General features: G+C 34.9%; 5 protein-coding genes across 6 annotated transcripts; 4 read left to right on the top strand and 1 right to left on the bottom strand.

Moving 5' to 3' along the window:
- Window positions 1–4,035: 4,035 nt before the first annotated feature.
- On the top strand, window positions 4,036–4,737 carry LOC108836918 (uncharacterized protein At4g04775-like). The gene is made up of 2 exons (XM_018610014.2): window positions 4,036–4,361; window positions 4,474–4,737. Exons 1-2 carry the CDS (start codon window positions 4,173–4,175, stop codon window positions 4,735–4,737), a joined length of 453 nt encoding a protein of 150 aa, XP_018465516.1. The 5' UTR covers window positions 4,036–4,172.
- A 375-nt stretch (window positions 4,738–5,112) lies between these two features.
- Window positions 5,113–7,459, bottom strand: LOC108836929 (uncharacterized). Its single transcript, XM_018610023.2, has 4 exons — window positions 6,434–7,459; window positions 5,935–6,349; window positions 5,353–5,851; window positions 5,113–5,248 (listed from the first exon to the last, which is right to left on the bottom strand). Exons 1-4 carry the CDS (start codon window positions 7,457–7,459, stop codon window positions 5,113–5,115), a joined length of 2,076 nt encoding a protein of 691 aa, XP_018465525.2.
- A 3,235-nt stretch (window positions 7,460–10,694) lies between these two features.
- LOC108841188 (ethylene-responsive transcription factor ERF016-like) lies at window positions 10,695–11,911 on the top strand. The gene has a single exon (XM_018613966.2). The coding sequence runs from the start codon at window positions 10,894–10,896 to the stop codon at window positions 11,545–11,547; it is 654 nt and encodes a 217-aa protein (XP_018469468.1). The 5' UTR covers window positions 10,695–10,893; the 3' UTR covers window positions 11,548–11,911.
- A 2,888-nt stretch (window positions 11,912–14,799) lies between these two features.
- Window positions 14,800–18,841, top strand: LOC108841452 (uncharacterized). 2 transcript variants are annotated; one of them, XM_057002521.1, is made up of 4 exons: window positions 14,811–15,680; window positions 16,587–16,682; window positions 18,466–18,533; window positions 18,615–18,841. In XM_057002521.1, exons 1-4 carry the CDS (start codon window positions 15,033–15,035, stop codon window positions 18,739–18,741), a joined length of 939 nt encoding a protein of 312 aa, XP_056858501.1. In that variant the 5' UTR covers window positions 14,811–15,032; the 3' UTR covers window positions 18,742–18,841. The 2 variants fall into 2 exon arrangements, with proteins under 2 accessions (XP_056858502.1, XP_056858501.1); XM_057002522.1 differs by lacking the exon at window positions 16,587–16,682 and having other exon boundaries at window positions 14,800–15,680.
- A 4,860-nt stretch (window positions 18,842–23,701) lies between these two features.
- LOC108824750 (protein OXIDATIVE STRESS 3 LIKE 1) lies at window positions 23,702–24,759 on the top strand. The gene is made up of 2 exons (XM_018598143.2): window positions 23,702–24,058; window positions 24,147–24,759. Exons 1-2 carry the CDS (start codon window positions 23,847–23,849, stop codon window positions 24,640–24,642), a joined length of 708 nt encoding a protein of 235 aa, XP_018453645.1. The 5' UTR covers window positions 23,702–23,846; the 3' UTR covers window positions 24,643–24,759.
- Window positions 24,760–26,824: the final 2,065 nt, after the last annotated feature.

Here is a 26,824-nt window from a genome sequence, read left to right as displayed (position 1 = left end):
TAATATTTTGTTAAATTGGCCCGTGAAATATATTTTTATACATCGATATTCAAAAGATCTGGTAACTAACGATACTCAAAAAATCTGGACCGAATCAGGTTATATGGTTATTTTTATTACAAATATCCGAACCCGTTTTAGATACATTGGTTATTTAGATATTTTTAGGTTCATATACATCAGAACCGAATTCATCCAGATCTAGAATGATCCAACTCAAAATCCGCACATAAGTTTATAATATTCAAGCGGGACTTGGTTACCAAAAAAAAAAAGATACCCGAAAAGAACAACATGTACCTAAATAGACATATAATGTTCATGTCTAAATGATTATATAAATTAATAAAAAAACTGTTTTATGTGTTTTGCTAAATTAAGTGAAATAGAAAGAGTTTTTTTATCAAGTAAAATAATTATATGGAGTGGAAAATTAAGTGACAATAAATGTAGGACATTTTAAGTATTTTGATTTAAGTTATTATTTTATTCACAAAACATATTTTTGAACTATGTTTTTGGGTACGTAATTTTCCACCGATTGTAACTAAAATAAAAATATTTTAGTAAAATAAAATAAACCAAATGTTTAATCATATGTAAAACCTAATTATTTAGCATTTTTGATTTTATAATTGGCACAAAGTTAATATTGATTAACTAATAAATAAAAATATGCACTATTATTATTATGGTAATATAATTAATGATGTAATTTATTATTAAGGTAATATAATTAATTAAATTGTTAAACTAAGTGAAATATGGAAACACAATTAATAGATACTACTATTCAAGTTTCCAAACACTCCATTTTTTATAGCTATAACCAAACACACCAAAATCTTTTATTAATCTTATCCAAGTATCCAAACGCACCGAATTTGTACTTCACCTTTAATAAGATAGATAAATAAAAACCAAAGAACGCATCCCGACCACACCAAATGTGAGCAAATAACAAACAGGTACGGTCTATTATAAATTATTACATACAAAAAAGTTTGGTAAGTGCGTTTTCTAATAGACGCCTTTATGACTTTTTACTTGTTGAATGGTAACCATTTGCTTACACAGTACTCAAACCGCCATATCCCGCATTTAACATTCGGAACCTATATTGATCTTTTAAATCTGGGACCATGCAGAAATGATTTTTTGACAAAAGACAAATCCATCTTTTGTGAAAAACGTAAGTACTCAAGGTCGAGGATGATATATCAATAGTATAAATTTTTGTCTTCTAGAACTAAATCCATCTTTTGTGAAAAATGTAAGTACTCAAGGTCGTTTCAAAATGTCATTTAAAATAAATATTTAAAAGACTAAACATAGAATTAAAAAAACGAGTACTTGTTTTGGGACTTTCGAAAACCGTAATTTTAGTAAACTTTGTTTTCGTTAGGAATGTCAAACAGGTCGTCCCGTCCCGGACCGCAGCGGGTTCGTCGATTTGCGGTTCATTGCGGTCCAGTCCCGCGCGGGCTGCGGTACTCCAAAGCCCCGGCCCAATCTCGTCCCGCATAAAGTCTTGTTACAAACGGGCCGGCCCGCGGGATAACTTCAATCTGCAGCATATAGGTTTGGGACATCAGTACGTAACAGATGTAGCAAATACTTATGTTTCAAAGCATCATTAGGATATTTCAAATTTCCTGTTATACACGATCAAGAATGAAGAGTTCAAGACACAATTATTTTTTCTGAATCAAAACATATATAACTCATAATTTCATAAAAAAACAAATGCTATTGTCACCACCATTCGCCTACTTGTTCGCTTTGTAGTTTCAACTCTGTCTTGTCTATTCTTTTCACTACAAAAACAAAACACTAATCATAAACTGAACACAAAACAAGCATAAGTTGAATCCTAAATCTAACCGAAACAGAGACTTAACGAATACACATTAGGACACTGGTTTTAAGTTAAAATTTTAACTAACCTAACCGACACATAGACAAACAAGGTGTTGTCATTAGGTGGTGGATCTTACAACATATAAAGCTCAGGCGTTGGATCTATAAGAAGCAATGAAGCTCCAGTGGTGGATCGAAGCTTCAGAGAACACACCTGAAAAGTTAAACCAAGTCAAACTGTTAGACTACAAAAAGAAAAAAAAATCAGTAACTACATAGATCAATAACAATTTTTTAAAAAACTTATAAGTACATACAGAGGAGAAATGGAGAAGAAAACGAACATGCATGCAGTGAAGGAGAAGCTCCGGTGTATGATCGAAGCAGGAGAGCCCAGGACCACCGTCGATGAAGAAACCATGGCCGGAAATGGATCTTCTTGCTATGGCTCCAAAAAGTTTCACCGGAGGAGATAGAAGGCGAATGGTAGATCGGAGGCATCATGCATGAAGAAACCATGGCCGGAACTCCGTTTCTTGTGGCACCGAGTCGCCTTCCTCTCGCTCTCTCTCTCTTTTGTTTTTCAGGTGGCGGAGGAAATGAGAAGCGAAGAAGATGCGGGACTTTTGGGTATCATGCGGTCTATCTAGGCCCGTACCGCAAAAGGCCCGTCCCGCACAAGCCCTTTCCCTCTTAGCCCGCAATGTTGTGGGATAACAATCCTTAGGCCCAAACCCGTCCCGCCACAGGTTTAAACGGGCCTGTCCCGCGGTCCACAGATCCATTTGACATTCCTAGTTTTCGTAATGGATATTCTCTCATTTTCGGCCTTTTAATATCTTTTTTGTCACATTTCATGTTGGTTATGTGTTAAGATCCACATCAACACTTTCAAATATTTCATCCGTTACTATATAAGTGTCACTTTGACATTTTCACACAGATTAAGAAAGTGGCGAAAATATATGTAAGTTATTATTAATTACACATCTCTAACCAATAGTATTTGAAATAAATAAAATTATTTATAAAATCAATGTAGTTTGCAATTAATTTTCAGCTGAAAATAATTATAATTTGCATTGAAATTGTAAAATGACATTTTTCATGTAACAAAAAAGTGTTAGAATAACACTTATTATGAAACTGAAGGAGTATAACCTATTTCTAGTAAAAAACAACGTAGAACATTATATGTTCGATAAAATAGAGTGAATTTGCTCAAAATACTAAAAAAGTTGAATATTAGGGATTTGCCTAACACAATAAAATTTTGAGGGAAAAACTGATGATGGAATGAGCAAAATTGTAGGGGAAAACTGTATTTAGAGTAGGGAAAATTCCATAAAGATAGCCGAACTAAATTTTGTTAAGCTTTTTAATACCCAAACTTTTTCACTACCCAGTTTAATACTCCAACTAATTATTTTGATAATTTTAATACCCAAACTTTTAACAGTGTACCCACTTTAATATCCAAACTTTATTTATTTAAATAAAAATACTAATAAATTTCAAACAAAACTTAATAAAATCTCATAAATCTAAGAAAAAAATATTAAAAATTCTAATTTTATTTTAAGATTTAGAAAAGAAGGTAGATAAACCATGGAAATTTTATTTTTTTAAAAAATAAATGAATTTGAATGATAAAAATAATTTTCGTTTTTTATTTCAGAAAACAAACTAAATACAATATTTAAAACTTAGAAATTTTATTAAAAATTTTAATATTTTACACTATTTATTTATTTTTATTTCTCAAACACCAAAAAAATTAGAATTTTCTGAGTTTATTTTGTAAATTTTAGAGTTTTTTAACTTTTATTTGAAATTTATTAGTATTTTTATTAAAATAAATAAAGTTCGGGTATTAAAGTGGGCACAGGTTTAAAAGTTTGGATATTAAAATGAACAAAATAATTAGTTTGGGTATTAAACTGGGTAGTGAAAAAGTTTGGATATTAAAAAGCTGGGAAAACGTGTTATTTCCCCACGAGAAGTATCGTATCCTTCCATATGTCTCCCAAACTATGACCTCGTCCTATATCTCCCCGAATTGAAACTTCGAAATCAATTTCCCCATGGAACTCAATCCGATATTGGTTAAGACAATTCTCGGTATAATCGCAAAACCAAACCGAAAAAACCCCGAACCATAACCGAAACCGTTTAAAAAAAAACCCAGATTTGACCCGACCCATAGCCCCACTCTCTTAAAAATCCCAAATCGTAGCTCGACGAACCCTAAAACCCCCAATCAAGTTTTATTCTCTTCTCCCCCCGAATTCCCAACTGTGAGAGTAAGAGTGATGTCTGGGTCTTCAAATGTCGTGTCTGGAGCTTCCTCTGGATCATCGAATGGGCGTCGAAGAGGTAGACGATTTGCAGGTGTCCCGAAGAAATGTTGGTGTGGTGAATCCATCATTCCATTGATGTCAAAATCGACTCCCAATCCCTACAGGAGATACTTTCGATGTCTGTATGCTGCAACACAGAGGGTAATTTTTGTTATTAGTCTCATTTCAGAAAGTTGTTAAGATCATTTTTAGCTAGAGAATGATGATTGAGTAATGCTTTGTTGTGTATGTCTATGTATAATGAATTGTTTAGCTGGAGAATGATGAGCATATATTCAAGTGGATAGATGAGGCAGTATTGGAAGATTTAGAATCACTTGAATCCAAAAATGCAAGTATTGAGCAACATGTGAAAGAGATTGCAAGAGAGAGATTGTCCCTTGAGCAGGAAGTACTTGATCGAGTTGAGGAAGTGCTGGCTGAAGAGAAAACAAAGATGAAAAAGATGATGGCAGTCATATTCAGTGGTTGTGCGATTTGTGTTGTGTCAATGGTGCTTCTCGTCAAGAAATGGTGAAGCATGATGAAGAATGTGACTGTGATCAATGGGTTTCGGTTCTGTCTTTATTGAATCTCATGTATGAACTTGATGTTAGTTTCTGTTTCAGTATGAACCTAAATATCTATGATGTTGTAAGAACTAGAATCTCTGTTGTTTCTTGTTCTAGAGATTTGTTATGCATTGAAAAGAGATAACAAGAAAGGAATTAAAAAAACAGTAAAGCCAACATAAACATAGCAAGATAATGTTTTAATAGATACCACCATTCCTAAAGACACATCGGTTTGAACAAAAGACAATTTTTAAAAATTGACACACCAAAACCCACGTATTCCGAGTCTTTAAAAACCACAAAAGCTAAGAGACAAAAACAACACCAAATCCGAGAAGCTAAAAGCCACAAAAGTTGACACCACCATCAACACATATCTTGAGAAGTAGCTGGAGAGGGAGCTCGAGAAGGAGCTGGAGAGGGAGCTTGAGATGCAGCTGGAGAAGCAACATTAGAAGGACCAGCTCCAGTTGGCTACCAAAAACAGAACAAAACTAGTGAATCTTTGTTTGAGCTTGCATTAAAAACAGAACAATGGTGAATCAGAAACAGAACAAACCTTTTTTTTTTTATGAAACCTTAAGTTGTGATCAGGTTGGCCGCATACTCCGCAGTGCATAGTTCTCTTTTTATGTTTTGGTTGCTTCTTGGTTGGAGACTCATTAGCAGGTTTTTTTCTTTTCTTCTCAGCCTTAGTCATCTTCTTCCTCCCCGTTTGGTCTGGATCAGGTGGAATATGGACGTCCGGCGCACCCGTTTCAGGCCAAAACCGAGCACCTCTCACCGGAATAAGGCCGTCAGTGTAGTTTCTTCTCCACATAGATGTTCTGAACCACTTACAAACGAAGTCCTCAGCCTTAAGCTTCTTATGGAGAATGACTCCATAGGCATGCTCGCATGGAATACCACAAATCTCAAACTTCATACACGTGCAAGTCCATCTCTCCAAGCTGACACGGTAAGTACATCCACTCAACTTTGCTTCATACATTCCATTGGTGCTTCTTCTAACTATGCATTCACTAGCATTCTTTTTCTCTGCTTCAAGAAACTCAGTCGCATATGGTGTACAAATCCCTGAAAAATAATCACATTAGAGTATCAGAGACATGAGAGAGTGAACCCTGAAAATTAAAAATAAAAAGCACAAAATTTTATACCTTTGTGAGTATGAGAGGTTACTGATCGTTTTGCAATCCGAACCATGGCAAGTCTTCTTATTGTCTCTAACATAGGGACAAATGGAAGTTCCCTTGCCTTTCCTATGGTGTTATTGAAAGACTCTGTGGAATTGTTTTCCACATCTTCGCAGTATGGCCCTAACCTGTGGTATGCTCTACACCATGACTCCGGTTTTGTCTTCAGAACATCCTCATACACACCAACATCGTAATTGAAAATCCTATCCAGCCGTTCCTTATATTCGGCTTCGTTGTAACTCCATGCTAAGCTCCATATAAAACTCTTCATGTCGCTTTTACTTCCATGTTTCTTCTTCAGATTCTCATAGATGTGTCTCACACACTTTCTATGCTCAACCTTAGGCAATTCTTCCTTAACTGCAGCTATCAAACCCTACACCAAATAGACAAAATAACAACCATATAAGCTTACTCAATTAGTTCCATTTAAAAAAAAAAGAAGGTTAAAGACACTAACCTTTTGGCGATCAGACACAAGAACAAACCCCTCGCCATCCTCAAGTCCTAAGTCTTCCTTTACCATTCTCACAAACCATGACCAATTCTCTGTATTTTCAACTTGAACTACACCCCATGCCACTGGATAAATGGCATTATCTGCGTCTCTTCCTAATGCCACCAACACTTGTCCTTTGACCTTGTGTTTAACAAAGCATCCATCAATTCCAAGCAAAGGTCTACATGTCTCCTTCCATGTCCTTCTTATGTTTTCAAAGCAAACGTAGAACCTGTTGAACTCATCTTTTCCTTCTGCATTTTTCAGAGTCTCAATCACCACAGTGGAGTCTGCGTTTGATTCAAGTATCTCAGCCGCATAATCTCGAAGACGAGCGAACTGGTGATCATACTCAAACTCAAGCCACTTCAGCGCCTTAGTTCTAGCAGCTTGACACTGAGGCCTTGATGCCGTGATCCCCCATTTCTCTAGAATCAGTTCTTCAATCTTCATAGGCATGTAATAATCAGGTTCTTCTCTGATTTTATCAATAAACAACCTAGCTATTTGTGGAACCCTCAGCATTGAACACTGTCCGTTAGGCACACATGAATGAGTCTCAACAAACACTCTCACTTTCCACACATTATCACTTGGCAGAACTGAAGCATAGATTTTCCACTCACAAGTTCCTTCTTCATTAGAACCCAAACACCTAAAGCCAAATTTATCCTTATCGTACCTGTACTGCTGGATATTGCGGCCCGTTCTAAGAGCATAGTCAAGCACACAATCTTTGAAACCAACGCCGTTTACGAATGTCTGCTTCTGGTATAACCTTCCATCACCGCGCTTGATGTGAGTTACATCTGCTGGTTTCTTTTTGCAGCCTTTCTCTTGCTCGTCATCACTCTCAGGAATCTGATCGTGGCGAATCGAAGGCTCGTCGACGAACTCCCTAAGCAACTGCTCGATTTCACCTTGATCTCTCTCTTCTGCTTCTTCATCGAAGGTTTCGCCCCCATCGACATCATCAACTGAAGCCATCTCTCTGCTTTCTTCTTCTCCCCACGATTTCTCTGTTCTCTCTGTTCTCTCTGCTTTCTTTTTCTCCCGACGTTTTCTCTGTTTCTATTTCTAGGGTTTTAATTTTTTTTTTCTGTTGAAATCGGGTATAAGTGAAAGGGGTAATGGGGTTTTCGGATCTTAATCTCGGTTTTCTGGTTTGGTTATTGTAATCGGATCTTAATCGGGTATAAATCGAGTTATTATTGGTCTAAAATTGGTTTAGTTAACAATAACGGTTTTAGTTTATCTGACAAAACCGAGTAATTTAATTTCATGGGGTTAAGGCTTTCGAACTTTAATCTCGGGGAGTTATAAGAGCTTTGATATAGTTCCATGGGGAAATTGATTTCGAAGTTTCAATTCGGGGAGATATAGGACGAGGTCATAGTTTGGGAGACATATGGAAGGATACGATACTTCTCGTGGGAAAATAGCACGTTTTCCCTAAAAAGCTTAACAAAATTTAGTTAGGGTATTTTTATGGAATTTTCCCTTTAGAGTAAATCACTAAATATAAATTGTGTAGATATGAAGCGCAAATACTCTAAAATATACTACTTATTACTTTTTTTTCATCTAAAGATATTTATTAATGGGTCTTAACCTAAAAACCGAACTATATAAACAATAAATAAAAGCCCGACACAAAAGGCAACCATAAAACATGGTCTTAAGAGCCCAAACCCACAAAGAAAACGGCATCCAAACCACACGTTTATCCACTCGCATACCCGCCCACGTGGTGAAATCCGCCATCACGCGATCCACGCGTCACCCGATCAACACATCAAGATCCAAACTGACGAGGCTTGCCGGAGAAGACGAAACAACAATTGTTTCGACGGATTATGCCGGAGCCAGAAACACTGAACCCATCTTCGTCGCCTATTCTTCCCACGGAATGATTCATCGGAACTATCCCGAGATCTCATCAAAGGCCCTCGAAAAACACCATTGGCGACCTTAACCATAACCTTCTCTTACTCCGCCCCGCCTGAGCACGATTGTTAGAGAACTTCATCGCCTATCGAGATCTCATCCTAGCCGACCGAACCACCAAAACGAAGACAAGAGCTACACCTATATACCCAAAAATCAAATCAGAACCCACCAAACCCACTCATACGACGGGCCTTTTTACACAGTGCCAGTAACGCAGAGCTATGAGAGCCTCTATCCTCCGGATTTTTTAACCGACGACATAGCTTTGTAAGCCTCCGCGCCTCAGAGACAAAACATCATTCAGATGAACCGAAAGATATGCATAGGAAAACAAAGAAAAAACAAAGAAAACTGACCGACCATAGCTGTGGGAGCCTACTCCATATGCCGGAGCCACTTAATCACACCGGTCTTTTTTTAAAGAGAAGGCAGAGGGTTTTCTCTCTCCTTCTCTTTATGTTCTGATACTACTTATTACTTACATCCAGTGGCGGACGTACTCACGTTGATGGGAGTGCAACTGCCACACCATTAATTGTGGGAAAAAATTGGCCTATGTATTTTTCCATTAAATTTAATTATGACACTCCATAAACTATAACCCAATATTACTAGATAAACTATAGAATGTCCATTAATTTTAATTGAAGCCCAATATAAGCCAATCATGTTTACAATTAAAAAAAGGAAAGGAAAACCAAGTTTAACCTTCGACAATTTACAATTTACAAACCTAAAACCAAAATAAATTAAGTTAGAATTGAATTTTTTTTATCTTTCGACAACTAGTCTTTCTTCGAAGCTTTAACATGGTATCAGTTTAATATTTTCTAATCTCATTCTTAGCTAGTAGGATCTTATTTAAAATAGTAATCTATATTTTATGAAGCTTTTAAAATAATTATATTTTTAGTTATATATTGATATATGTAAAAAAAAAATTGGATCCGCCACTGCTTACATCCCTTTTATTAAAGTATATATATATATTACTTTTTGGTCTATATATTTAAAACGTTCACATGTGGATAGCTGATTTGAAATATGTTGATTCAGCGCAGATAATAGAGAAGAACCCAAATTACTTCACAAGTGTAGCTTTCTTGAAACGTGACACAATAATAGTATGATGTTGACCAAACATATCTATCAATTTATAAATGGTAAAGAAGACTTGAAATGTACCGACTACCGACCTATCCACTTAAAATTTGTATCCTTACACTTTCTTTTTGCCTTGCGTATGTACAAGAAGGTTTTTCTGTAACTTGTCTAGAAAAGGGTTGGGGAATAAAAAGTATATACCAACAAAGTAACACGGGAATAAAGTATATACTAACAAAGTAACACCATTTCAAATCCAATTAAATTACAATTATAAGGTTTGGAATTGAAGGTCTCTCTTTTAGTCTATCCCGAATTATTCATCTTTGCCAAATCCCACGAACAAATCAGATTTGTCCATTTTAAGTATTGCCAATGCTCGTAAATTTCCATGTAAAGATAGTTACATGTTATTATACCCTATTATACATTATATATAACTGTCTTAATCACAATTTTCAATGCTAAATGTCAACCATTTAAAAGGAAAAAAATCATACGGTGGCTGCCTCCCTCGAGATCAATTGTTCCCGAATATATCACGTGTCGATTGACTAATGTATATAAAATCACTGGTGAGACTTTTAAAAGAAAAATCAGTTCAAACTGAAGTAAAGTAAGAAAAGTTGAATAGAAAACAGATGGATTTGTAACATATACACTAATTGGCATCCAGAACTTAGGTTGTGTACTAAAAAGGAATTTTCTTTTTTTGCTAAAGGATTACTAAAAAGGAAAATTAATTCATTTTCATGATAAAGAGCTCGAATAATACAACGGCCGTAGATTCAGATTTTAAAAAAACTAGGAAGGTTATTTTCCATCTTAAGTTCTTACTAGATTTATTTCATTTTGACTTTATTTTTGTTTGTCAGATTAAGATTTTTCTTACAACTTTTTTCTTAAAAGAATAGCACTGCAAATGAAAAACACTGAATTCAATAAAATTTCAAATTCTAATTTAACATGCTCTCTCATATACTTCCAAAATTACAGATAGGAATTATGAAAGCCCTAATTTTGTTGGTTAGTGAAAAAGAAAAGTTAGTACAAGCTTGTGAAGCGAGGAATTACGGCGGCACGTGTGCAAAAGAATAAACATGACTACCTTCTTCATCAACGCGTACCAGGTAACATCTTCTCTTATCAACGCGCATACAACCTGAGACCTTCTTAGTCTTCTAACTCTTACACTCTACTTAACACACAAACACATATATATATAAATACATTAACAAGCCGCCATTCTCACTATAACTTTCAACTCCAAACAATACCTAAATAAAATATACAAAAGAAACCCTAATTAATAACCAAAGTTATATACAAAACACACTTATCCAGACCTTTGCATTTGATTTGTAGATATGGATGCACCACCCAAGTACACAGGTGTAAGGAAGAGGAAGTGGGGGAAATGGGTTGCTGAGATTCGTCTCCCAAACAGCCGCGAGAGGATCTGGCTAGGCTCTTTCGAAACCGCTGAGAAGGCGGCGCGTGCTTTTGACGCGGCTCTTTATTGTCTACGTGGCCCCGGTGCGCGTTTCAACTTCCCGGACAATCCACCGGAGATACCAGGCGGACGTTCTCTGACGCCGCAGCAGATTCAGGTCGTAGCCAGCCGTTTCGCCTGCGAGGAAGCGTTACCACCGCAGCAGCAGCAGCAACAGGAGGCTCCGTCCTCACCACGTGGAGATAAGACGGAGGATGGAGGGGGAATTTCAGCACGTGGGGATATTAGTGGTGGTAGTGGTGGGCCGACGTCAGGTCAAGTTGGGGAGGATAATAACAACCACGAGGATAATAGTAATGATACGACAACGTATTGGCCATTTCTGTGGGAGGAGAATCATGTGGTTCCTACTACGTCGGAAGAGTTTGGAACTTTTTTCATGGACGATGATTCGACCAATTTGTATACGCAGCATCAACATCAGCTCTCATCTGATAGTTACTACGATGGAGCTTATGTTGTTGAAGACGATCTCTCTCATTACAATATTAACCTTTGGAATTTCTGAGATCCGAATTTTTATCATGGGTCTTGGACCAAAATATTCCAATATCATTACAGAAGGTGAATGATTAAATTACCAGCCTCTTAGTATAGTAAGAGTAATAGCTAGGTAATTCATCTTCTTCTTCTTTTTTTGAGCAAAGTAATTCATCTTCTTTGTCTTTCTTTTTTTTTTTTTTCAAATTTAGACCAATTTATTTCACATATCATTTGTGTTTTATCATGTGCTTTGTATTAGATACACTGCACACTACTTCCATTGTAGTTTTCTTTCTTTTTCTTTTCTTGGATTTGATTGTATTTCCCGTAATAAGCCAATCTTGATCCCAATTGTTTGTCATAGATTGTTTCAAAGTGTATACATAAAGGCTCCATGTGTGTTTCAATAAAGTGTTCACCTTTTGTCAGGGAATTGATGTTTTATAACAACCCGTCATTATAAATGTATATGTAAATATGTAACGAATATTCAATATCATGTGATCAAGTAATTAATATAGTATAGTAGTTTAACTAGTTATAGAGATAATAATCGAAGTTCTACCAGAATACAAATGATTTACACATACTTTGTTAGCTTCGTAAATATAATCAAAAGTGTGATTTATATTGAAAAAGATTATAAACCCAAAATCATCATCTGCGCAGATGTTTCCATTTCGTATTTTTCATTGTATTGTTAGTTGTTACTGAGCGGCTATGTTCTGCCGTCAAAAAATATGTTTTGGTAATAAATAAATAAATAATAAATCATGTTACAATGATTGTGTCTTGATAGTTTTAGGTTTTAGTGTGTAGCAAACCACAGCCTGAGGCCCATGCTCATAAGGATACCATTTCTAAATCATATTTGAATTTTTTTACATCCACATAGAGTGATTAAAGAAAAGAAAAGCGAAAGATTACAATTCTAGAAATACTTCGAAACTTTACTGAAGCGAGATGATGATATTGATAGTTACATCCTAAGCCTTGAACTCTGTCAAACCAGATAGAAAGATATGAGGGTTCTTGTTTAGCCTGATCTGCCTCTGAGCATTTGAATCTTCCTTGTCCAAAGAGAATAATTTGCCTTTCCATGCTCATACTTGCGGTTTCCTAAGATGTGGATTGATGTTCTGATATTAATTACTATAATCGATGATAACTTTAAAACAAGAAAATAAATAATAAAATTATAGATTTTTTTTGTTGAAATGCAACTTTATTTAAAATAGAGAAATATAAATTATAGATTAAACACTTAGTCCTAAATATGTGAAGAATTTGTTTAATTCTGTTTTCTAATTTATCAAATCCAACCACGACATTTTAAAATAAAAAATGTAAACTCGTTAAAAATTCAAAAGAAACTTATTGAGATCTAAAAAAGTATCTTGGTTTGTACCAAAACAAAAAAAAAAAGTATCTTGGTTTTCCATTATATATAGAGTCATTTATAACATTCGAACCAATAGGAAACCTTTGGCTCAAGACTGTGAGCTCTAATGCAAACAAATTGGCAACAAACCGCTAAGTTGAGATCAGAACATATATCAGTGATAAATAGCTTATGACATCATAAACAGTTAAAGAAATCAAACTCTACCAAAGAAGTGAAATTAAAATAAATCTTGCAACCATTAAACCACTACAACTTAGTTATCATATATAAACCTCAGTGTTGCCACACCTATTCTTCCAAATCTGCCTAAAAGTATTCATAGCATTTTTAAATCTCAGAAGCAAAAGCTGCAAAGCTCTTCCATCTGCCCATCTCATTCCATGCTGCTCTCCGAAGCTCTTTATTGGATCCTAAAATCCACTCAAAAATAGAGTTTCGTTTTCGGTGATTTGTCTAGGAATTATCTAAAATAAAAAAGCTTGAGATATGACCAAGTATAGAAAATGTATGTTTCACGGAGAAGATTGGATTTCCTTTTCTTGGTTTGTTCTCCTCTTTCTATAGGTCTTTGGAAGTTAATCGTAGTGACGCGATCTCCGGTGTGGATCAAATATTGTTATGATGTTTTTAATGCCTTTTGACTTCTTTAGGTTTTATTTTGACTGGCCGAGCTCGGTGTGTAAAGCTTTCTCAGTTTGAGATAGGTCTTAATCTTTGTGGGTCTATTATTTCATCTTGAACCTTGATGATACTCGATTTTGATTTTCGTACGTTTGAGTTAAGATTTCGGATCGGGTTTGGAGTTGGATCAAACCAGACTCCAACATTATTTCCAGTTAAATGGTAAACCGATCAGCCATTTGAATTTCCATTCACCATATCGTTTTATTTGGATGTGTCGGTGGTAGCTCTTGCCTGAGATTATCAGACAATCTGCTGAGTTGTTTTTTTGGATTGTTTATTTTATTGGCTCAGATATGGTTTTGGGTTGTAGAGGCATCTCCAACTTCACTCTATTTTTTATTTTAAAATAGAGTTTAGAGTAAAATTGTTCCAATAATATTCTATTTTTCACTCTATAATAGAGTGAAAAATGAAAAATAGGTTTATTCTAAATATAGAATAACTTATTTTTTTTGTTCATCACTCTATTTTTCACTTTAAAATAGAGTACCATTAGAATAAACTCTAACTCTATTATAGAATTATTCTATTTTAGAATGAAAAATAGTGTGAACCATTGGAGACGGTCTAAATGTGTTCAATTTTGAAAAAAAAAAAAAAACTCTTGCCTGAGTGTTAAAATTATGCAGGCCCTACATCCCAAGACTGTATGTTATCACATTCGAGATCGACTAGATAGTCTTTACTGGATAGAAAAATAAATCTGTGTGGATCGGGTCAGGAATCAAATTGTTGACTGTAGAATTCAAATCTTATTATAGGTTGTTGGACTCAAGATTTAGTTCCACTTCTACTTTCGGTGAGCCTACTCAATAGCCAATTTCAAGAATTTACGGGCCCTATTTGTTTATTCAATACTAGTTGGCATTTCTAACAAGAAAAGTGGCACGTATGTACGTTTATTGTTTTCCATTTAATGGAAACAAACCTTTACCCATAAAAACCAGCACGTACGTAACAGTTAATGTGGTGCTTTATAACTTACCACGTGAATAAATATCTGTTTGCAGTCATCCATGTAAAACAGCCAATTCAATAAAACTGAATGAACAAAACAAATGCTAGCGATATGAGTGCCTATTACTTTGCTTAACAAAGTTACAATTAAAACTCATTAAAAACGAAAACAAAACAAAACTACAAGTAAACTAAACAAAATTTCGAGAACAAACTGAGATTATTAAAAGCAAGCCAGGCAGATAAATAACCCATTTTCCCTTAGCTCTGAAGAATTAATAACTAAACAATCATCCAAAAATAAACAAATGAATAAAAAACATAACAAGAATCAAACAAGGAAACAATATAATCAACAAAAAAGTCATCCTTGCATTTAATGTATACAATTTTGTGGTCAGTAGTTTCGTATTAGTCTCTCTTTCTATCAGAAAAATATTTCTTGCTTTGTAAAAATAATAATAATGGCTCCGTCGTTTCTAAGCGTGGCCAAGTTCGTTGAAGCAATACTTCGCCGAAGATTCTCCTCCGCTGGTCTCTCTCTACAAACCCTACACATAGACTCCGAAACCACCATACAGTTCTGGGGCCCACCACCGTCTCTGTCACCTGAAAACAAACAAAAACCGTCCCTCCTCCTCCTCCACGGTTTTGGCCCTTCAGCTGTATGGCAATGGAGCCGGCAGGTAAAGCCACTCTCTCTCGTCTTCCGTCTCTACATCCCAGACCTAGTCTTCTTCGGCGGCTCCACCACGACTTCATCTTGCTCCGACGAGAATCGGTCGGAGATGTTTCAGGCTTCGTGCATGGGGAAGCTGATGGAGAAGCTCGGTGTGGAGAGATTCAGTGTTGTCGGGACGAGCTACGGTGGGTTTGTGGCGTATAACATGGCGAAAATGTTTCCAGAGAAAGTGGACAAAGTCATACTTGCTAGCTCCGGCGTTAATATGCGGCGGAGTGACAACGAGGCTTTCATAGCGAGGGCCAAGTGTCACCGTATAACGGAGGTGATGCTTCCTTCCTCGGGGACCGATCTCAGGAGATTCTCGGGGATGGTTTCTTCTAGGAGACTCGATTATGTCCCAAATTTTGTCTTGAACGACTTTTGCCAGGTATTTTAGTTTATTAAAAAAAAAAATTTATGAGAAAAATCCAATAAACAATCTTAAATCCATAAGAGCAATAGAGAAGACCCATTTGAAATTCTTAGAGCCTGATTTTGACACTTTTAGCAAATAGACGTCTCTTATATATTTTATTTAGAAAATGTTTCTTAGTTAAAAACTAAAGAACTATTTTTTTAACAACCTAAAAAACTATTTTATTACAAACTAAAAAACTATTTTATATTACACTAAAAGCTCCATTCTAAGAGATCCATTGATCATATGATCTAAGGTCTTCTAAAAAGTAGACATGTTAGTAATGAACGTTACATTTATCAGTGGATAATAATTAGCAAAATTTGTAATTAACCATCCAGATATTTTACAAAAATATCTTTTATCGTTTTCATACAAAATTCTATACTTTCTCACTTTTGTAGATGAATTATATTTGAAAATCAATTAATATTTCTGAATAAGGGGACTCCATGCCGGAGTCGACACTAGTCTAAAATATTTGTAAATGCCAAATATTATTGCTATTTAAAGCATTCACATTTATACAATTTTCTTATTAAAATCCAAATTCTCATGCAAGAAAGAGATATATAGTGACCTCACATTTATTTAAGATAATTATAAATTAAACGAAAAGAAAAGAAAATGGTGGAGCATAAAGATGCAATCCACTAGTTTATCTTTACAAAGAGTGATTGATAAAAGAAGATAACCGAAGTTGTCACTCTCATATGGTTATAATACTAAAAGCTTGTATAGCATTCTAGCTCCCAAAGGTGGACTAATATTTCTCACTTTAATTTTAAGTAAATACAATTACATCACTATTGAAAGCAGAGTTTGGCTTGCATGATTGACATATAATAATATTCAAAATATTGGGAAAACACACAGAAAATGTATTCGGAGAAGAGAGAGGAAAAGGCAGAACTTCTGGAGGGGCTCAGTATTGGGAGGGACGACAAAACTAACGTTACTCCCATTCAACAGGTTCGCTAATCGCTATCACCATTTTTTTTTGTTTCTCTTACGCTATCACGAACATTAATATACAACTCCGTTACTTAACCACTGACATTATTTAGTTAATGTTGTGGTCGTTTTTTATTTACTGAAAAACTATGATTAACGACAAACTTCTTTTAAACAAATAAAAGAGATCCTTATGCTGCAAGATTTTATTTTATAATTGTCTAATAATCTTATTATTAGCACATATGTAAAGATTCTCCAATCCTTTTTAGATGCATTCACTTTCAAATTTGGAGGTTAGTGTTTGTTAATTTTCAACATACTAAAAATAAGGTGACATTTTTTGAAAAAGACAGCTCACATATATAAACGCGTCTGCGTGAACAATGCTTTCAATAGTCGAGGTCTCGAGGACACCTAGAACGTTTCCCACCTCCACCCCCTCCCCCATAGCTAGTAGACCTAGAGTGTTAAGATATGATGTTTTTGTTTTAAATTATTTTTTTCTAGTTGTCTTTTCTACGAGAAAAGATCACGATAGATTAACTTCTCTAGCTGCATGAAATAAGTTGTAAGAACATCTCCAAAAAGTTACTCTATTTTTTACTCTAAAATAGAGTGATTCTATAATAGAGATGGAGTTTGCTCCAATGATACTTTATTTTAGAGTAAAAAATAGAGAAAAAAAAAATAACTTACTCTATATTTGGAGTAAACCTATTTTTCACTATATTATAGAGTTAGAAATAGAATACCATTGGAACATTTTTTACTCTAAACTCTATTCTAGAGTGAAAAATAGAGTGAAGTTGAAGATGCTCTAATAAGTAAGGCACATATTTATGCAGTTTTATAACCTTGATCCATTTTATTGTTTAAAATTAAATGACTACTAGATCATGACCCGCGCACCTGCGCGGATTTATCTTTTGATTCACATACTTTATATACATGTTGTATATTATTTAAGATTTATAATATAAAAAAAGTTAGAATGATCCGGAATCAAAAAAAATCGACCCGGACAAAAAAAATCAAATACCTACTTAGATCCAAATGTTGAGAACTCGAAGAACTCATACCTGAAATGAACAGATTTATACCCGACCCAGTGAGCTAAATTTTAAACATAATATCTTTTGTTATATTTTTAATTCATTTTTTTGGATCGGTGAGATTTACTATTTATTCGGAAGATTTTTGGCTAACTTAATGGTATATATTCGTAGGTTTCTTTTTTTCTGAACAGGAAAAAAAAATTTGGGTTTTGATTAAATTTATCTTATATAACAAATTGCTGCTATAAATAATTTTTATAAAAACTAATTTGTAACAGTAATATCATTTTTGTTATAAATTAGTATATCATGGTTTATAGGTTCAAAGTATAGAGTTAGTCGTCTTTATAGTATTGCTAATATTGATAGATGCAAATTAATGAATACAGATAATATATTGTATTATTAGTAATCTGTCGTATAGTATTATATGTTAGTAGATGTATTATTAATAATCTATCTTATAGTATAATATGCTAGCGAATGTATCTAGCTTATAATAAAATATATGAAATATAAGGAAACATGCGTAGTGGATATAATAATAAGGTAAGAAGTGAAAAACTATGGTAATGGTTGATATTAGTTATTTATAAAAAGACATGTCTAATAATAAATAGATTAGTATAACATTAATTACATAAGGTCCAACTTTAAAATCTACGTAGAAGAAGTTGTAATGTTTCTGTTTTAATAAGATAGATATAGTTATAAGATATGAATAATAAGCATTATTCGTGCAGGATGTAATGCTGATATGGGGTGAGCATGATCAGGTTTTTCCTTTGAGAATGGCCCATGACCTCAAAGAGTAAGGCCTGAGTTATTCTTTAGCACTTAGTTTACATATCGTTTTTTTTTTAAAGTTCACATCTGTGTATTATATCTACAGGATGTTGGGGAAGAAAACGAAGCTAAAAGTGATACAAAAGACATCACACATTCCCCAAACGGAAAAGCCCGAAGAATTCAATGGCACTATCGTGTCTTTCTTGTTATCTCCCTCTCCTTCAATCTAATTGTAACAACCATATCAAACTAAGAACTTGCGTACCGATTCCTCATTTCGTCAACGTTAGAAGTGTTTGTGACAGTTTCAAATACATTTAAGATTTTTTTAACAATAGAAAGAAAAGATAAACGATGCATGATTCTAGGAAAAGGGGTGCTAGCTAGAAGTTGATTAATGACAAGTCACTGGAACGTTGTTAATAATAAAGTATCACAACAAAATTGTAAACAACGAAGAGTACTCGATAAGCTAAAAGAAGTGCATGCAGAGGGCGTGGTTAAGGCTCAGCCAACAGTTTCTTCTGTCCCCTCCTCTGTCTCTTCCCCCAAAACTGACTTTTAAGTTTTTATTATTTAATGTTTCTATAAAAACAACCAAAGAGCACACAGATACAATTATCACATTTTCTCTTCTCTCTCATTTCCTCGCTGTCTCTTTCGTGAGTTTGAGAAGAATACAAAAAGTTACAAAAAATATTTGGCGGAGTCCACTTTGCGGTTGTTATAGATAACATTCTTCAGACAGCGATATGCGCCACTGCTGCAAACTTCCCACCCACAAAGGTTATATACCCTTCTATATCAACATTCACCCCCTGCTTTATCAGCATCTTCTACTATCTCAATTGTATGGACCACATGATGACGTACACAGAACGATGGACCAATAACTGCATGGGCTGGGTACCTCCTTTCTCTCAGATCTACATCAGCATGCTTCTCTACATTCAAACCATGCGAGCCATGGAAGCCTCCGGCTGCTTACCCATCGGCTCTGAAATCAGATCTCTCCTCAGAGACTTCTGTAACATATTCCCTCTTCAAAACCTCTGGATCCCTGGACCCTTGGTTTCTGCTTTCAAAAGCGTTGCATGCTTCTCTCCCTCGGCCTCAAGAAGATTCGGAAATGTAACTCCAGCGCTCCCCAGGTCTCCAGGATGGTCTAGAGCTCGAAGATACAGAATTGCTGACGCTGCTACAACTCACCTTCCCAACATTAACATTTTCATCTCTAGGTTAAACTCTATCTGTTCTGCGGCTACTCGTCCCAACGTGACATCCGAGATCTTCTTTCATGATGTGGACGGTCCAAACTACATGGCTAATTTATTCAGCCAACCTTGTGACCAAAGTGCTAATGAACAGGCTAACCTCACCTCCCCCGGTGCGTGCCTGGCCTATTCTGGAAGCTTAGGTTTGTGGCAACACGCTAACTACCAACTCCCATTTCTCGGCATCCCACAATCTTTGGACGTGAATGCTACTGAAGTCGATGATAACTGGACAACCTTTCTCGGGCTGTCGGAAGGAGCCAGTAATTGGTTTGGATCGGTCGCTGCTATGATGGGTAAGTACTGCCGGTTTTGGAAAGGCTCCGTGCCTTTATTCGACTGTTCTGCTTCAGGTTCAGCCGCTGGTTCCGTACGTTGCACTGCTACTGACACTAACGTGTTTGATCCCCCACACTGGACGGCACAGGCTGGAAACCACAATGCAACCCAACACGCTAACACACACCAAGTAGGACATTACTCTATGCGTTATGATCTCTTTCTGGTTTTTAAGGCTGCTACTAGCATAGAAGACATCTCTGTCGACCACATCTTAGCCGCTAATACGTACAACATATATTTGAGCCCTAATGATGGTGGACACGGTGCTCTCCGTCGTGGACATTTTTGGAGCATCTACCCCGATGCATTTACAAATTCTGAGGTAAAGATTTACCCCGGCGTCGTCTCCTCTTTAGCTCAAAACTACCACTCTGACTCTGGGATCGATTCCAACGATCTCTGTATCTCCTAGGCAGAGACATCGTCATATGAATGCGTCCTAGGTTTTGGTTAACATCGCGAGTGTGTGTAGACGAGTTGTCAACTTTTAAATGAATCCCCGCATTGTTTCATCGTTATTATTAGACTATAAGAAGTTATTAAAGAAACTAACGATCGCGTGACACCTGACTAGGATGAAACTTTAAATGTTTAGGATGCTAGACATTGATTTAGGCCCCATTGATTTATGACAAGTCACGGGGATAATGATGGTCCTTGGTCTTCAGACAATTTCGTACTGTCTACAACTCCAAGAAAAAACATGAATTCTTCACGACTCTTGTTTTTCTTTTCTTCCTTCACAAAGACATATTCCTCCAAAGATTTGTTCCTTAATTAGACAACATTAGCATCATATACAGGGGATATTAGTAAGGAATACTTAAGAAATAAGGAACAAATTAGCGAAAGCCATATTTAAGACAGGCCAAGAGCTTCCTTCTCAAGCTGTTGATGAAGTCGGTTCTGTAAAGGCATCAGCAACCAGAGGATGCAACTTGCCTCTACGACGTACTTTAAGTTTTTAAACGCAATAGGTTATGGATAACATAACTAGCAACGTTAGGGTGGAAATGAGATTAATGGGTTATGCAACGCAACGTGATCAGACGGACAGCACGGTGGCGACAGTAACGTTGAGTGGGGTTAAGTGGTTCGGCCACGTTAGATTGAGATACTAATTGGAATGGGGAAAGTGAATGAGAGTCGGTCTGTAGATGTGGGCTAAAGAAGGGCCCATGACAATGATCCTGATGAGATCCTATGTTGATATCATATGCGGTATTTGATTGACTTTCAATGCTTTACGCAACATCCCTAATTAACTAGTTTTCTTTATTTTAATATGGTACTAGAGTTTGATCTCCACATTCGTGCGAATATCTTTCTTATTTTATAAATTTTAAATATTATCATATTTTTTGAATACATATTTATATTTTAATATTATATATTATAGAACTATTAAATTTTATTGTTTTGATTTTTATTATTGTTGATACATAGTGATTTATTTTATATTATTAAATTTCGAGGTTGGTACTTTAATATATATTTCGAAATAATCAAATTAAAAATTTTCTTGAATATACGATTTTTGAAAAATATGTAGCCGTAGAAATAAAATTTTAACATATGTTAAAAACTTTATTTTGTATAAAAATATTACATATTTAATAAATGTTAACCCGTTTAATGGTAAATGGTAATTTATTTAAGTGAAGACATTTTAAAAATTTTAATAAGATAATTTAACAATTTAATATAATCTTTTCAATACTTCTATCTTAATATAATACAGATTATAATTATAATTTTTTTAAAATAGCATAGAACTTTTTGTTTTATAATAAAATTTAATTAATATTAATTAATATTATGTTATTACGAAATTAATTAATATATTAATTAATAGAAAGTATTTAAAACATTGAGTAAGATTTTACTAGATTTTTCTCAACATATTTTGTTATAATTAAAAATAAAATTCAAATCTAAAGTTAATATTTATTTATTATTAAATATTCGTATTGATTATTAACTAATGAAATAGATCTATTATGATTTTTTATGGCAGATAAAATGATATTTTTAATAGAGAAGATTATAATTTCGAATTTGGTACTTTTATTATATATTTTGAAATAATAAAATTAAGAATCTTCTTCAACATATGATTTTTGAAAAATAAATAGATGTACAAAAAAATTTAATATATGCCAAGAACTTTATTCTTGTATAAAATATTATATATTTAACAAATGTTAACCATTTAATGGCAAATGAGAATTTATTTAAGTGAAAGCATTTTAAAAATTTAAAGTATGTTTATTTACCAATTTGATACAATTTTGTCAGTATTTCTATTTTAATATAATACAAATTGTAATTATAATTTTATTAAAAATACCATAGAAACTTTTTGTTTTGTAATAAATTTTAATTGATATTAATTAATATTATATTATTAATCAGGAAATTATGTTAGATATTGTTTAATAAAAATATTTAAAACATTGACTAAGATTTTGTTAGATTTTTTAGTAGATTTTGTTATAATTAAAAATCAAATTTATAGTTAAAGTTTGTTTATTATTAATATTTTTAGATTATTATGTCATATTATTTAACTAATGAAATAAATCTATTATGACTTTTATGGTAGATAAAAATGATACTTCTTTTTAATAGAGAAATGCTTAAAGTACAAGTACAATAATTTGAAAATGCTGTTGGTAATTTTTTTTGTCTTTAATAAACCCCAATATTTTTATTTATAACAAGTACAATATTGTATACTTTTATTTTATTACTGCAATAATGAAAAAATCTAGGCAAAATTTGGACATGTATGATGAGCGAATCTAGAAGATGATAAACATAAAATCTTCTAAAAGTGGTAACTGGTAGGAGTATATTTGACAATTAATTTGAAAACATCCTTATCCGATTCGGCAATTCCTTTTTGCCCAAGAAAACAAAAAGGTAAACAATTCTTATGAAAAACACAAATTAAAATCTGTGGGTCCACTTCATATGTGGATAAGCTTCACCGGCTTTCAGACAACAAATAAAGATGGCCATCTCGTCGTCGCCACGTCACATTCAGCCCAGTTCCTATCCAGCCGAAACGGTCAGAACGCGCCACGAGTCGAACATCGATGGCTTTACTTCCACGAGCCAAATAAATTATAGAGAAAATTAGATAACAATGTTAATTTTACAAGGCCACTTTTGCAAATAGTCCTTCGACTTCATATTGTCAATATTTAGCCCATATAAAAACTATTTTTCAGCTAAAGGTTATTTGTATGAAAATAAAAATTTATTTTGTATTTTAGTATCGTTTTGAAATCTGTAAATTTGTTTTTATCAGTTCCTCCAACAAATTATTAGGTTAGCAATATGAAATAAAAAAAAGGTAGGACAACCAAACTGTAAATAAAGAAAATTAAGGTCAGAACTACATGCAGAGTGCTCTTCTCGGATGAGGATAAGGTTAAGCCAACAGTTTTTTCTTTTTCATGTCCCCTCCTCTGTCTTTTCCCTGAAAACGCACCTATCCTCTTCTTTTGCCTCACTTTTTTCCATTTTAGATTTAAACATTTCAATAAAAATAGATAATAATTAACTTTTGTATTACTATTAAATGCTTTTAGGAAAACCACCAGAGCACACAGACACAAAAAAAAAGAGAAAGAGATCACGATATAAACATCTCATCTCCTCTTCTCTTTCATTTCGTGTCTGTCTCTGTTGTGTGTGTTCGGAAGAATATTATGATGGATAGAGTTGAATCATATGTGTTCAATATCTCCGGTGACAATCTATATCACTCTTCTTCTTCAGAGTCTTCTTCCATCGGGAGGAACAGCGACGACGAAGAAGACGAAGAGTGTCACGGCGGTGACGCGGAAGAGAACGAAGCAGAGTCTCCGTACAAAGGCCCTCTTGATCTGATGGAATCACTAGAAGAAGTCTTACCCGTTAGGTTAAATCTCTCTCTCTTTTTTTAAAAGTTTTCTAAATTTAGAAACTTTCCTGATCTGTGAATGTGGGGTTGTCTTTTTTTTGCGTAGGAAAGGGATATCGAGTTTTTACAACGGAAAGTCAAAGTCTTTCACGAACCTAGCGGCTGCGTCGGCGTTGACTTCTTCATCGTCGATGAAGGACTTGGCAAAGCCGGAGAATCCTTACAGCCGGAGGAGGAGGAATCTCCTCTGCCATCAGATTTGGGAGAACAATAAATCGGCTCCACGTGGCGGGATCTCGAAGAAACACGTCATGAGCTCGAGCAGGAGCGCGTTGACGCTCGCCGTGGCGGTTGCAGCCGGAGAAGGATCTTCATCCGGTGAAGACTCGTCGTCGGGGTCAAGTCCGACGAACTCTGGATCTCCTCCTCCGAGGCAGAGACATCATCATCAGATTATGACGATGCTTCCTCCGTTGTATCCTAGTAGTAGGAGTCATCAAGGGTCTTTTGGTAATTTGAAGTCGTCTCAATCGTCGTTGGAGTTTTGTGCCTTGAGATCGTCTTCGGTTGCTGATATTTCGAGGTGTCTTGGGTCCAATTGAATCGTAGTGGACGATAGATAGCATTTGTTTACTTGAAACTTTGTTTTTTAACCCTGTTAACATCCGGAGAATGTATAGACGAGTTTCAAACTTTTAAATGGATCTACAACTTTTTCATCTTGTTTTTGTCCTTAATCAACTTTCAAATGCTAGACCATGTCAAATATTTTTATATTTAAATTATGAACAGGCAACGAGTAGTTAACAAAAGAGAGAGATCTAATGATATGATTCTATGTTTGGTGGGGAGAGGATGGGTTTTTCTTTTTGATTACCTATTGAATCTCTTCTGATTTGTTAACAAATGAGTGGATTTTGTTGGTGAGAGAACTGATGATATGTTGAGGAGTAATTGGTGTAACAAAAAGGTCACATAAGAAGCTCTAAAAATATCTACCGGTCTGAAGTCATAATCGTCTCCATTTTGTCATGATATCTTAAGATCTGTAAAAATGGTATAACCTGTTGTGATTTTGGCTTGGCTTCTCCACTCTTCTCAACTCTCGGCCAGCCTCTTTCTTGCTCTGTTTTTGTTCTCTGTTTTGTTCACTCACTTACGTACTTATTTCTCACTTGTGTATCATTTTGTATGTACACAAGCACACACTTCTCTCTTGACTCTTTCGTTGTTGTTTGTTCTTTTTGAAAGAGAAGAGAGTATTCTTTGTATGTCTACATTTTTTCTTTCTATAAGTGATGAACTAGCTTTAGGTTTAAACTGAATTCTTTTAAAGTTTGGTTTATAGTCCCTTGAACGAGGGCGAGAAGCTCTTTTTTTTCCTTTTTGAACTTAATGTGAAAGTTAGTGCGGACAAGTATGACTGCATTTGATGCTGCGTTTTCTTCTGCCTCTTGGCGCAAGCAATCAGAGACTGCAATAGCACCAACAAATCCCTTCTCCTTCGAGTCCAACGTAGAGAACGGTCTTTGAATACTCAATATCTTCGAATAGGTAAAGACCTTCTGACCGAATTAAAAGTTTAGGGTCTCTAGGACACGATGATTTTACCAAGGCCAAGCGTCATCTGTCTGAACATATTAAATTTATTAGATGTACTTTATCTTCTTTAGCTTCTCCTTCTACGGAAGGTTGAATCTTTCTGGTCGCCAGTAACTCGGATCATTTGCCAAGACTAAGAGATTGTTCTATAGATAAGTTAGCAAGTGTTGGAAGATCTGAGTTATGTACATCTAGTCTGTGTAAGTATGCCTTCAAGTTGGGATCTTTCTTGTTCTATGTACACATCAAGCAACTATGAAGCTAGGTTTCAAGGTAAGCTTTGGTTGTTAAAAATGATAGAGCCTTTTGTTTGCTTTTATCAGATTCGTTTGAGAAACACTACAAGGGCGTGGTATGTCTAAATGGTGCAAAAGCTTGATAAACTTCCTCAACATAATATAACACCGTCTAGTACTCATCTGGTTCCCTAGTGCCCCTCCTGTTATTGTTTAACCCTTTCAGGTAAAAAGATAACTCATTAGCGCATGTTTGTGGACTGAGTGCTGAAGGTAGTTTTTTATTTGAGTTAAGAGGAATCAACTCGTTACCTTCTTTCTCTCTAGCTCTTGAATGGTTTAAGTACTGGTTAAAGAACCTTACATTTCCTTTCTTGATTTCTGATTATGTGTGTATGTGTTACCATTGTATTATGTGATATCCATACTTGAACATGTTCCGGGAATTCATACCTCCTATTGAAGGACTAGATTTGTCTCCCATTTTGGCGTTCCTTGTTCACAACGCCTTCACCAGACTGCTATGGCGCTTCCCTGCGAGCTCCCGCCAGCTGAAGGTGCGGCTTCTCCATCATTTTGTGACACAAAGTGGATGAGAAGGAGAAAGTTGACCAGCCACAAGAACTATAGACCAAGCTCTGCTTCTATGAACTGAACCTCTCTCCTCTTTTCTACTCTTCAAGTGTGATATATATACATTTTGAGTATTTTCATTCTTCTGCACTTTTGGATTCTGAGTATTTTGTGTAAATGAAAAGAGTAGCCTCTAGTATAAAGAAAATTTTGTAAGATTTTGCATATTTCAGGCAAGATAATAAGTTTTTTTTTTGTTTTCATTTGCTGGCATTTGATCAACTTTGGGCAAGATGTAAGATTTTACATAACATTTAGCAAGATTTTGCATAATTTCAAAGTCTTTTTGGTTTATTTAGTGGGTTTCTTGTCC

The sequence above is a fragment of the Raphanus sativus genome, chromosome 2 (genome assembly GCF_000801105.2).
Source record: "Raphanus sativus cultivar WK10039 chromosome 2, ASM80110v3, whole genome shotgun sequence".
NCBI classification, from domain to species: Eukaryota; Viridiplantae; Streptophyta; class Magnoliopsida; order Brassicales; family Brassicaceae; genus Raphanus; species Raphanus sativus.
This window is presented reverse-complemented; position numbering and strand designations above follow the sequence as displayed.

Coding starts and splice junctions, on each gene's coding strand:
- LOC108836918 (XM_018610014.2), top strand. CDS start 4,173: ATGTCTGGGTCTTCAAATGTCGTGTCTGGAGCTTCCTCTGGATCATCG. Junction 4,362..4,473: donor TGTATGCTGCAACACAGAGG/GTAATTTTTGTT, acceptor TGAATTGTTTAG/CTGGAGAATGATGAGCATAT.
- LOC108836929 (XM_018610023.2), bottom strand. CDS start 7,459: ATGGCTTCAGTTGATGATGTCGATGGGGGCGAAACCTTCGATGAAGAA. Junction 5,852..5,934: donor AACCTCTCATACTCACAAAG/GTATAAAATTTT, acceptor ATTATTTTTCAG/GGATTTGTACACCATATGCG. Junction 5,249..5,352: donor CAACCTGATCACAACTTAAG/GTTTCATAAAAA, acceptor TGTTTTTGGTAG/CCAACTGGAGCTGGTCCTTC.
- LOC108841188 (XM_018613966.2), top strand. CDS start 10,894: ATGGATGCACCACCCAAGTACACAGGTGTAAGGAAGAGGAAGTGGGGG.
- LOC108841452 (XM_057002521.1), top strand. CDS start 15,033: ATGGCTCCGTCGTTTCTAAGCGTGGCCAAGTTCGTTGAAGCAATACTT. Junction 15,681..16,586: donor TCTTGAACGACTTTTGCCAG/GTATTTTAGTTT, acceptor GAAAACACACAG/AAAATGTATTCGGAGAAGAG. Junction 18,534..18,614: donor ATGGCCCATGACCTCAAAGA/GTAAGGCCTGAG, acceptor TTATATCTACAG/GATGTTGGGGAAGAAAACGA.
- LOC108824750 (XM_018598143.2), top strand. CDS start 23,847: ATGATGGATAGAGTTGAATCATATGTGTTCAATATCTCCGGTGACAAT. Junction 24,059..24,146: donor GAAGAAGTCTTACCCGTTAG/GTTAAATCTCTC, acceptor TTTTTTGCGTAG/GAAAGGGATATCGAGTTTTT.